The sequence below is a fragment of the Acartia tonsa genome, chromosome 14 (genome assembly GCF_053477335.1).
Source record: "Acartia tonsa isolate MP-2025a chromosome 14, ASM5347733v1, whole genome shotgun sequence".
NCBI classification, from domain to species: Eukaryota; Metazoa; Arthropoda; class Copepoda; order Calanoida; family Acartiidae; genus Acartia; species Acartia tonsa.
In genome coordinates this window covers 22,288,375-22,301,261 of record NC_137273.1, presented here as the reverse complement: position 1 = coordinate 22,301,261, position 12,887 = coordinate 22,288,375, and the positions used below count along the sequence as shown (strand labels likewise).

General features: G+C 32.4%; 1 protein-coding gene across 1 annotated transcript in view; it reads right to left on the bottom strand.

Moving 5' to 3' along the window:
• The window catches only part of LOC145305326 (innexin inx2-like), a 62,473-nt gene that overhangs the window by 41,170 nt on the left and 8,416 nt on the right, over positions 1 to 12,887 (bottom strand). The window contains exons 3-6 of the mRNA XM_080146937.1: positions 12,006 to 12,088; positions 5,406 to 5,455; positions 4,754 to 4,819; positions 3,880 to 3,951 (exon numbers count right to left, since the gene is read on the bottom strand). Coding sequence (XP_080003063.1) covers positions 3,880 to 3,951; positions 4,754 to 4,819; positions 5,406 to 5,455; positions 12,006 to 12,088 — 271 coding nt within the window. The remainder of the gene's footprint in view (positions 1 to 3,879; positions 3,952 to 4,753; positions 4,820 to 5,405; positions 5,456 to 12,005; positions 12,089 to 12,887) is intronic.

The window sequence follows — 12,887 nt, the reverse complement described above, 5'->3', positions numbered from 1 at the left end:
TGTAAGTGAATTTATTGAAAAACTGCTTGAATAATGTTTATGGACATACTTACATTTTTAGGACTTGATTATAGAGTTTATAATATTGTACTTTGTTGTCCCAGGAATCAGTATACCAAAAATCAGATCAAACGGATAATTAGATCACATAAAAATCTGTTGTTAAAAAAGTAGAAAATCAACATGTTTAAAATGGACGTAAGGACATTCTGGTAATGATTATAGAGTTGCTACGCTTTCTAAATCGTACCTAACTACTACAGGAATCATCATGCAAAGTTTGAAATCGATAGGACAATTCTAACATGCCTAAATTAACGAATAAAAGCTATATATCTCGGACGGACGTACGGACGAACCAACCCTAATTATAGAAAAGCTTCGCTTTAAAAAATGATCCAACTGACTAATTAACGGATGCAAATACTAACTCCTATAGAGTATATGCACTAGTAAAATTGTACAAAACTTTTGTTGGTATTATCAATCACCTGAAAATATTTCCTAGAATTTGTCTAAATGCAGTTTCATAATATTTAAATCTTCAATCTTTGTAAACACATATTTAAAAATTTATAACCATCCCACGGCTTAAATCTAGCAGTAAAAATTGCCTAAAACTATTTTAGGACCTATCTAAAGCTTATCTTAACTTGTGAATTCAAACAGTTCATTGGTTAGCGAGATTTTAACAAACAAACCAAAAACATAGTATATTATCGGATATCTAGTAAAATTATTTTTAATAGCTTAAATTAGTAAGCTTGTTGATTTGAATGGTAAGATCTCGATAACCACAGAACCGTTTGAATTTTCCATTTTAGGTAAGTTTTACATATGTACCGAGATGGTTCAAGAACTTATTATTTTATCTTTCAAGGTTTGGAACTGTTTTAGGCTATTTTTTGCACATTATTCCCCCTATATATGCAGAGCTCCTATATGCCAGGGGCGCACACACTAGTTTACATTTAGAGAAAAATTAGGCTTGATAACTCTTCTTTCAAATTTTAACTGGTTTTAATTGTTCTTGTTAATATCATAAAGCAACCTAATTGTACTTTGAAACTTTTTTTCCTCAGATGCATATTCAAAAACTTAAAAACCAGTTTGTAGAAACAAAGCATTTCTGCAATTGTGAAATTTTGTCAGAACGTCACTAGATAAAAATTTTTTTATCAACTGCAGTTCACGGTAAAATATTCCTGGTAACGAATATTTTCAAAAATCTATGAATTTGAAAGGCTGCTAGCTGCAAACGGCTGAACGTACAGATCATACCCGCACAATTATGCACAGGGAAAGCTTAACTGAAGAAAAAATGCGTAAAATAGGTCTTTTTCGCGCATTTCTCTGCACTGCGAGATAATTATGCATAATTGATATATGGCTATTCCAGATTATTTGTAGGCCTTCTTATGCCACTTAAAACAGTGTGCGGCCATGATCTGTACGTTCAGCCGTTTGGCAGCTGGCAGCCTTTAAAATTCATAGATTTTTGGAAATATTCGTTACCTGGAATATTTTACCGTGAACTGCAGTTGATCCAAAAATCTTTCTCTGATAATTATTAGGCGTTTATTTTGTAGCATAGCTTTTGATTCTAAGGCATTGAAAATATTTGATTTTAAGGCGTTAAAATGTAAGCTTCGCTGTTTTGGTCGTTGTAATTCTTGTTCATGTTAAAATTTCCATATTCAGTGTTTAATATCGGGGAGGAAAGGAACATTGGACGTTTATTACACTAGTCCCCAAAGATTTATTGCATCATTTTCTTATTCGTTGGCCTAACAACATTGGGGACTATTATTGATCTAGATTGGTTGTTTCACTAAGTTGAGTGTCCAAACGTTTCAACCACTAATTGTAATCTACAAAAGGGGTAATTTTGTGTATCATCACTGGGGATGTGAATCAATTTATTGGCCATTGTCTTATACCTTTAGATCCCTGAATTAAAGTGGTAGATATACACTTTTAATTTAATTCTATTTTGAACAATACATACATTCCAAATAGAACAATGTACAAGGTACATTTACTATAACAAGGAAAATCTTATTCAAAATAGAACAGTAAAGTTTTATACATTTTCTTTAAAAACAAAGACTATAATTATAATTAGTGGTTATAACGTTTGAACACGAAAGGTAAAGAACCAATCAATCAAAATTCCATATAGTCCCCAAAGTTGTTAAGCCAACGAATAAAAAAAACAAACGGAATTATGAAACTTTGGAGACTAGTGTAATAAACAGCCAATTGTCCCCTCTCTTTCTGGATGAAAATAGTGTTTAAATAGCTTCGAACTTATGTGTATTAAAGAATATACAATATATATGTAATAGAAATAAATTCCAATAGCTGATTGATTTCATTGTTAATTTAAATGAGACACATATAGTTTGTAAAATAGAAATGATTAATTTATTCTGGATTCATCTCATTAGAACCACTGATAGCATCTCTATAAATATTCTTATCCTCTAGGCTTCATTCAAACAAATGTAAAAGTACTTTTACTTTTTTTGTTTGCAGCTACTACGCATATTGAGCTATAAAGGTCATACAACGACTTAAAATTTTAGTTTTTAGGTTGGGATAAAAGGTCCCTGAATATTAATAAGGCTTCAATAAAAAAAACTGTTTGAGCTCGTTTAACCCTTACAGCTCGGGCCCCAATTCCCACCTTAATAGATCGGGGGGGGGGGGGGGGGCTCAAAGAGCCCCCCCCCTCTATCTCGGCTCCTGTTACAGATAAAGACGTAAAATTTTTTTCTGGTGGTTCATGTGTATTTTTAGAGAAAATTACTTTTTCTAGTCATAGCGGCCAGGCCGCTCCTTAGCCGCTTTTTAGCGGCCAGCCGCTAAATTTTAAAACAGCTGTAGAGCGGCCAATTTTGCAGCTAGGATGACCAAATTTTAGGACGAACTTTTATTTTTCATAACAAAAAAATTACTTTTTCTGATCATCGCCAAAAAACGGCAAATAACGGAAACCGCCATTTTCGGCGGTTACGGCGGTAAAACGGCGGTTGGCGGCGCCAATTAATATTTAAATCTGTTTGATGTTGCTCAAGGATTTACCAAAAAAAATTATAGGACTCTAGCTGTAATAGAAGCCACGATATTCATGATATATGTCTGTAGTAAAAGCCGGACAAAAATCGGTCATAAAGTCGGTCAGGGAGCGGTCAAACGGTCATAACACAACTTTTCTCAGAAGGTCATTGATATCTAAGTATTCACCAAAAAAAATTTTAGGTTTTTCCTTATACACAAAAGTCATAATGAAGAAATTAAGATTTATTTAGAATTTTTTTCTAATTTTGGTGCTACCCAACCGACTTTGACCGGACACCACGACCGACACAGACCAGATATCCTAATAAAATCAACTCTTGCCGACGTATAATTACTAAACTTAAAAAGTCATGAAGTCACAGCACTCCATCTTACCTACAAAAAAAATGAGATTGAAAAAACTAGAGGGGGGGGCTCTTTGAGCCCCCCCCCCCGATCTGTAAGGGTTAATATAAGTCACATTTAATTAAAATTTGTTACAAATTTATTTATTTATTTGTAACACTACCAACTCTAGATGTTTTTACAGGATGAACCACAACCAGGTTATCATTTAATAGTTACAAGAATTTGTAAAAAAATTTAATAGAAGAGTTTAAGAGTTAGTCTTAAATGGTAAAGAAAAGGTTAATTTACACTCAATTTTAGTTTTGAAAATATAACAAGAACCTTAATAATCTGTATTGCGAAAGTAGAAGTATGCTTATCGGTCCAGGGCCTAGCGAAATACTTTTGCTGCTTTATGTAACGATAATCAATTATTATCATTTCTAAATTACGAATAATATTAATTACCTCTAGTTTAAGCCAAACAACTCTTGGTAGATAAAACAACATGGACATACTCATCAGATATAGGGGCACCCACTGAAAATAAAATAATTTCACATTAGGTAAGATCATATCATTCATAGGTATACTGAAATGTACTTACTAGGGCAACCCTAAATATAGGTTTTTATTAAGACTCCCTCCCCCCCCCCCTCCCCTCACATATTGATGGGAGGAAAAATCCTACTAAAGTTTCCATTATATTTATAAAATCTATTTAAATATTTTAGAGTTGCGTTAAAAACGACCAAGTCTTTTTCTTTCATTTTTGAGGGATTAGAGTAAAACACTAGAGGGAGAAAGGGTTAAATAATTGAATCTCCCCATCGCAACCGCCTTGTGTAACCTTTTTATTGGGTCATTGGAAATCAACCAATGGTGCCGCTTATATTAAAAAAGCCAAGTAGCAGAAAATAATTTAGAAGCAGACAAAAGAGGTCTTTAAAAAGAAAGGGAGGTAGTTTTCAGTATATACATCTACACTAGATCTGTTTTTGAGGGGTAAAAATCTAAATAGGGGGGTTTTCAATAGGGGTATTCACCACTATGATTTTTTTAGGCGGAAGACAGTATTATTTTTTGTGATACATGTCAATCATTCATTCGCCTGATTTGTTAAATTTAAGGGCTTTTAAACCAGAAAAAAATATAGTATTTGTGCAATTTCGGATGGTGGGCAGGAGGATGAAATATTTCTTTGCAAAATTTTCCCACTCCCCCCCCCCCCCCCCCACCTAAAAAAATTAATATCTTTCTAGTGGTATTTTTAATCCCCTACTCTGGCAAAAAAGCTTGGACGTCTATCCATTGTTTAATGCATATAAATATCATCAAAAACCTGATAATAAGAATTGTAAAGCAGATCATCATCTAAGTAATCATAATCTCCAGCAGAACATTGACCCTAGAAATAAACAAGAACAGTATAGTAATGAATTTATACATATAGCTGGCTAAAATAACGATTCCCCACATCCACCCTTAACTCCATTTCCTCCCCTACTACTGGATGAAAGAACTCACCAATAAAAGAACTCCATGTAAGCAACCTTAATTGACAAAAAAATTTCTCCTGTCAATATATCCCATTTATCTTGTAAATAACAAGAACAGATAATGGCAGAGGAACCCGGTATTAGTGTCGGACTGATTATGACGTAACAAAAAAAATTAGCCAATGAGAGGACATTATTGACCAATGGTAAAATTCATAGTAGCCTCTCATTGGCTAATTTTTTTTGTTACGTCATAATCAGTCCGACACTAATACCGGGTTCATGGCAGAGTGACCAGGAGAATTATAGTGGTACCCAAAGTTTTATAATCACTTTGGGTGCTTTTTAAAATATTTATTTGTTGGTTTAAACTAGAAATGTCAAAGTTTTTAAAACACTTGTTTTAAATTAATTTTATTGAATTAATTAATTGTGATTTGTTTTAAAACCTAAAATAATAATCAAAACTTTTTTGTTTCATTTTTAACATATTACCTTGTAATGAGTTGGAACATTAAACGTAGAGTACATCCAACAGTAAGCCTCTGAAAGAAATATTTTTTGATATCACCTAATAATTATAACATGTATTATTTTGATATTATGTCCCATAGAGGCAGAAACTAGTATCATTCTCCAAAGGCAAAATTAGCAAAACTATTTTTGTTGACTTGAACAAAGCATTTCATGTTAACAAAATACTAAAATATCCTAGTAGTACATCCCAATTCGAAATATAGGTGTTCCAGTAAATTTCCAGGTATGATTCTGCAGGTCCTAATCCTGCAGGTCTCCAGAAATCTTTATAAGACTCCTGTGCATGACCGCAATTTTTGACTTAGGGACATAAGTTTTTATAGCATGTCTATATGACATATAAAAATTTTAGAAAAATCCACAACCGTTTTTCTGCCGGCTGGCAGCTGCCAAGTACAGCCGCCGCTGCCAAGTACAGCCGCCGCTACCAGAATTTATGTTTTTAATATTAAATTTTCTGAAGAAATTGTTCTTCTAGATTTTAAAAAAGGAAATTTTAGACGTGTAAAATTTTTAAGTAAAAAGGACCTAAAAAAGGTAGTGAAATAAAAGAGGGAAGGAAGCAAAAGATGACATTGACTCGCTCTTAGTTAGAAATTCAATATAAATTTTGTATCCCTCCCTCTAGCTTTAATAGGAGCTCAGATGATAAGGGGGCTTTAAGATGTATCTTATTTCTGTGCATTTTTTCAAATTTTGCAAAAACATTTAGTTTTAATAGTTTTACAAGGAAGACAAATTTATTAGAAATAAGGCTTATTTTAGTTATGTAGTTCTTACCTCACAAGAAAATAGCTTAAACCAACCGTAGGACTAGTATCTATATTCCTTGAGAACCACAGCATTGTGAATTCAGGCAGCGGTACTGAGATCTTAAGCTTCAGACGGACTTATTTACAGCGTTCTAATTGTATTATAGATAGAACTTATTTAGGATTCAATAAGGCAGACTAACCAACTGTCTAAATATAAAAAAAGGAACTAAATATTTAATGTGGATTTTTTTGAGGTTTCTACAATTTCAATAAATATTATACAATATTGTAGATTTTTCTCTTAACCATTAATGTTAATATACCTGAAAAGTGTAATAAAAAAGTTTGGGTACACCTATTTAGTATTTAATGAGTTAGGTTACCTTAGAATATGATGTGTTGACCTATAAAATATTTTAGGTTTTAGGAAAGGGGGGGGGGGTTATTTCAAATAAAGGTATGGTTACAAACTCATTGTAATATACTCTGAATATGTATACATAAATTATTGAATAGTTCAATTATTAAAAAAATTGGTTTTCCATGTATTTTTATACATCAATCTTTAAACTTTTATATATATTTATGTAGATTTTTTTATTAATACGCTAGCGGCTACGCACCTAGAATCTAGGGGCTATCTATTCCAATGAGTAGGTAAGGGAAGAAACAAATAGACAAAAACCATCCTGGGATGTATGAGAAGCTTTGATGTTCAAATAAAAACATTTTTTTTCATTTGTACTTACGTCAGGGAACAAGGAATATTATATTCGAAAAAAAAATACTTTCTCAAATAAATGCAAACTTAATTCTGCTTTTGATAGATGAATAAATTTAATTTTTGATATCCTACCCCCCCCCCCTCTCTCATGCACAGAAAATCAGATTGTTAATAAAACAGTTAGAATAATGATTTCTTTAATGTCCATTGTCATACCCCTTACCTGTTTTCTGTTTCAAGTTACAGAGATACGATAATGGATAATAGATTTTCATTTCTTGAAATAAGTATACAAACTTAAGGACGTCTAAAGATGGGGAGGTTAAAGGAGTGAATATCCAACCCCCCCCCTTCCTATCCAGATGTTCTAGGCAAAAAATAAAAGCTTGGACGTCCTTACCCATAATGTATTTGTAAATGTCTTTTAATGGCGGGAATGTCAGGGCATGGAATGATTATATTATCTTTTACCCTATGAAAGTAATCCAGGCATTACAGAGGCGTACATTAATTTACAATACATTGTCCTACCCATTTAATTCCTGGTGTGTGATATTTTAGTCACAATGGATGTGTACTACGTGGATATTGTGATAGATTCTTGCATACCCTGATAAAATGTTTCTCCCAGCTGTCTAATATAACGATACTCCCTTTCCCCCTTCAACCTATTTCCTCCCCTGACTAATATCTGAAGACTATATTAGCAACCCAAATTGACGGAAAAATATTCCCTGTGACTTTATCCACGTATTCAATATCCTCTGTGGCCACAACGGATTTAGGAAAGATAGGGATAATATTGAATGATAGGTTACAGGGTAACAATTGTCGTATATTTTGCTTGCTAAAATGAACCTCATTTATTGGTCAGTTCGTTCACCCAGTAGGAGGGGAGTGAATGGGGTAAAAGGGGTGGATGGAGGGTATCTGCTAGCATCCCTTTATCATTATACGTGAAGATCTGGAGCAACATCCAAGTATTAATATATCCATTGTGGCCACGTAGTGTCCAACCTTTTGCCAAGAAAAAAAAACATTAATCTTATCGCTACTGTGATTTCAACATTTTTTTTCCTCGTGGATTTTCCGAAATATATAGATACATTCTTATATACAAGTAACATGATGTCTATCTGTCTATGTGTGTTAAGCTATATAAGTTGGAAAGAATTTTAATGTATATAATAGATTTGAAATCTGTATAAAATTTTAAGGATTTTTTATAAAATTCGTTTTTTGTATAATTCTTTATCTAAAAGCTCAAATACAATTTAAGTTAATTTATTTTGACATCTGTGATTGATGTGTTGAAAACAATCTGCGCTCTGATTGGAGAAGCTTAAGTGTCGTACACCATTCAACCAATTAGAGCTCAGGTAGTTTCCAATCCACCTATCCCATTGGTCAAAATTAATTACCTTGAATTGTATTTGCGCTTTTAAATAAAGAATTATATAAAAAACGATTTAAAAAAAATCCTTATAATTTTATGCAGATTTTAAATCTATTATATACATTAAAATTCTTTCCAACTTATATAGCTTAATGTGTGTGTCTATCTGTCTGTACCAAAGGATCTTTTTAACTGATGTACCGATATGGTTCTTCTTTACAATATAGAATGTCCTTGGAAGTTTTATAACTATTTTGGGGAGGATACCACCACACTCCCAAGAAAAATTGTTATATAAATCATTTCCCAAAAAAATATATATATATATTTTAATTTTCATTTCTCCCCCCCCCCCCCCTCAGAAAAACAAAAGTTATATTTCTTATTTCTATTTCTCAGCTTAAATCTCTGAGAGATATTTCTGTGTACTGTACTTGACCAATGATACATTTGTACTGTAGATATACTTGTATGAAGCGAAGCTTCTCTGTGTGGTTGTTTTTTGTATGTTCTAAATAATAGGAATATTCGTTAAATAAACATACAAGGGACAGACAATAATCTGAAGACCCAATAATGTTAAGTTATTGCACGACTGCATTTAACTGAAATATAATCTGTGAATTGGTTATTCTTTTTATATTATGTGTAAAAAATATCCTGTATAGTCAACCGTTTGTTCGCCCGGAGCCTGGGGAAAAAAATAGCTACTTCTTTTCAATCATTGGATAACAGTTAATAATAATAATATCTCTAGGGGTGGGGCATATGGGAAAATATGGTTGGAGTCGACCTTATGTTTTCTATATTAATTAAACCTTATTTTTTTTTTTTTGGGGAGGGGGATTATTTTTCTAGGGGCGATTTATCTTGGGAGGATATATGTAGGTACTACCCTTCTTTAAACAGCCATAAACCTTCTATGCACCTATGAGAGGTTGGCGAGTTCCTTCGTTACACAAACACACATACGGACAAACCGCCTGTTGCTTTTCTATAAGGATTATGTACCAACCTAATACAAATGAATGATAAAATAAATATTATCTTCAATGAATAATTATTTCAGTGTATTGTCTTGTCTAATAAAAAGCTTTTTTATCTCACTTTTTGTAACATGTATTACTATTGAGTATAGACTATTAGACAGGGATATAGTATCCGAAGAGAATATTTTGCCTCCAACCTTCCACCTTCCTTTATTATATTGCATAGTAAAAAAGTGTATAAGATAGAAGGCCAAAACTTCTTGTCAATATTCCCATCAATATGGACCATAATTAAGTAAAAAACATCCTTAGCGGTCAGACTGCTTTTGAGCAGCTTTTTAGCCACTTTTACAACAGTTTTTCTCGGCCAAAACAATAGATACATAAATGGCCGAAACTTCTTGCCAAAATTCCCTTCATTATGCTTTATAATTAGGCATATAAAATATATTGTAATCTGACTGCGACGAAGCCCATCTGTATCACTTTTGCACCACTTTTGATTCCTGTGACGTAATAAAAATGAGAAATTCTCCATCTCTTTTTTAGGGGTTTTTTTTCCCACTTCTCCTATCATCTCCCTCATTTTATGACGTCACAGGTTTTAAAAGTGGTACAGATTGGGCTTCGTCTCTGACTGCTTGTAAGCAGCTTTTCTTTGTTACAACTTATTAGAAGACATATGTAAACCTTTTTTGAGGTTTGTAATTCTAAGTTTTTGCATAATATCTCTCTTTCTTTTCTTTGTTATGATAACAGCTAATCAGCTCTATAGCTCACTTTGTCCATTTGTCTATTGCATAATAGATTTTGTGCTTCCCTACTTGTGGATGTTGTCAGCAATGTTTCTTGTCCTTTTTTATATTTCATATTTGTCCTTTTTAAAAATTACCTCTTTTTTCTTTTCAATAATAACAGTTTTTCTTCAGGGGACTATCTCATTCTCGTTTATAAAGTGCCAAGAACAAATAATATATAACATGTATAATGAACAACCTTAAAAGTTTTCTAGCTACACCCCTAGATTCATCTATTAGCACTTTAGGGGGGTGGGGGAAATCACACCCCGCTTATTTTTCAATTTTAGGTTTTTTTTCAAATTAAAAAATGATTGGTTTAATTTTTTCCTAGAGGCGATTTCATTTGGGATAGGATTATGGTACTCTCCACCAAAATAGTTGAAAACATCCCTTGGACCTATGAGAAGCTTCGTTGTGAAGGAGAAACTTATCAGTTCAGCGATTAGCAAGATCTTTAGGAACAGATAAACAAATTTACACATCCTTTTACTTTTATATTAGGATTGCGCATACAAAATAATAATTTATCTAGGAAAATCCTTAGTATATTCCATAAAAAAATCAGAAAATCGGCAGTTTGCAAGATATTAAAGGTCAAATGTAGATTGTTTGCTTTATATTATGGATAATAATAATAGGAATAAAAATTTGGAGTGAAAAAACGATGATTTATTTGCACCAATCTATCAAAAAAATATAATACAAATATATCAACCCTATTCAATTTATACCTCTCAATCATTTGAATGAAAAAATACTCATTTTGCCAGTTTGAACCCTACCATTAATTTTATGATTTGTTATTTTAATACTTATTGAAAAAAAGTCTGTAATACAATACGATACATGTTTTTTTAGTATAAAATCTGTAAGTTTTTATATGTTCGATCATGTATATAGCCATAACTCTGTGTAAAATGCTTACAAAACTAATCTTTTTCGACCTAAGATACTAAAACAGCTTATTTATAAGCCCAAGTAATCAGTCTAGAAATATCTTTCTATTTTATGGAAAATTATTGAAAATACTAAAATTAGATCAAAATTTGGGTATTAGTTTTTAAATGTATGGTTGACATAAAATCATTGGAAAAGTCCATTTTTTTTACTTTTCTCTCATTTTTAAAGTTTGGTTCTGTTAAATTAACCATTTTGAAAGGGATTTATGCAATGATTATTATAGAAAATAATATTAGGTAGATATTAATTGTATTTTAAATAAAGAAAATTTGGAAAATAAGCAATTCTCACTCTCTCATTTCAGAGGACAGCTGCCAACCTGCAGTTTACAGGATGTAGTTTAATACTTGTTATAGATGATAATTAGCCCAAAAAGTAAAACAAAAATTTTCTTATTATGGTAAAAAGATGATTATCTAAATCTTTATTCTGGGGATGATGATTTTAAGACGCCCTTATTGGTCGGGTTGATGACCCAGATGGTTTCAAAATATATGAGCATTATGACAACTTATCTATTAAACTATAGTTCAATTTTTGTATTTGTAGTATTCTCCAATCAAGAGAAACTCCAAATATACAATCATGGTTTTTAAATTCTCCAATTCATAAGGTAAATAGTGTAGTTTTTAAAAGATGGTTATATTTCTTGTTACAACTTTTGCTGTACTTTTAAATCATCTAGGTCATCATCACCATGAGTAAGAGGGTCTTTAAGATCAACCAAAATATAGATATAGATAATCATTTTTTTTACCATATTAAAAAACTGTTTGTTTTACTTCGTGGACTAAACATTATCTCTAACAAGTATTTAACTACCTCATGTAAACTGGATGTTGGCAGCTGTCCTCTGGGGTACGCGCACTTCCTGGCTAATTCCTCTGCACGCCTCTGACCCAGTGGTTGTCATCTTTGTAATCCCCCAACTTACCTAATGCTGCTCCGTCTACTTTAGCGTGTCCAGGATCACATTCGATTGGATCACCAAAGAACTGCTTGGATGTCACAGCTATACTGAAAGAGAAATCATTTAATTTAGTAGGGTTTGATGATACTCTATGTCTGTCCGTCCATCAGTCCGTAATGCCAGATAATACCAGCTGATTCTTTATATATTGTCTATGAAGAATCATGTCATAATGTCCTAACATTGCATTGGTCAATTAAAATGTATACTTGCCTGTCATTGGTAATTTAGTCTGTACATTGGCATATTAGAGTAAAACGCTAAAAGGGGAAGGGGTTAAATAAATGTATGTCCTCATCCCAACGATCTTGTGCTGACTCTCAATTAGGTCTTTAAAAATCAATCGATAGTGTCAGGAATATTAACACAGCCAAGTAGAAGAAAACAATTTGCTAGCAGACGAAATAGGTCCTTGGAACGGGGGGGGGGGGCAGGTAGTTATCTATATTATATATATCTATACTATAGTTCTATTATTGGGAGTAAGAGAGGGGACAATATTCAATTTTTAGGAGTCTCAGACTTTATGTAATGGCTTAAAGGGAGTGTGCAAGAATTTAGCAGGTTCTGACTGACTTTGGGTACTAGCGCATCATTGCCACTAATTCGCTGAGTTAGTTTTGAATATAGCAGACAGAAAAATTAGTTATGAGTTTTAACATTTTTTTTTCTTCAAAAATCTTTTTCTTTAAATTTTCTGGATAAATCTGGATTTAATGGCCTTTCAGCACAAACTCTTAAATTGAATTAATTGCCCATTATCCCCTCCCTTACTCTCTGATTATTGGCCTTTTATTAGTCATTACTTCGTGCAACTACCCCTTTCCACATTACTTAAAATAAAAT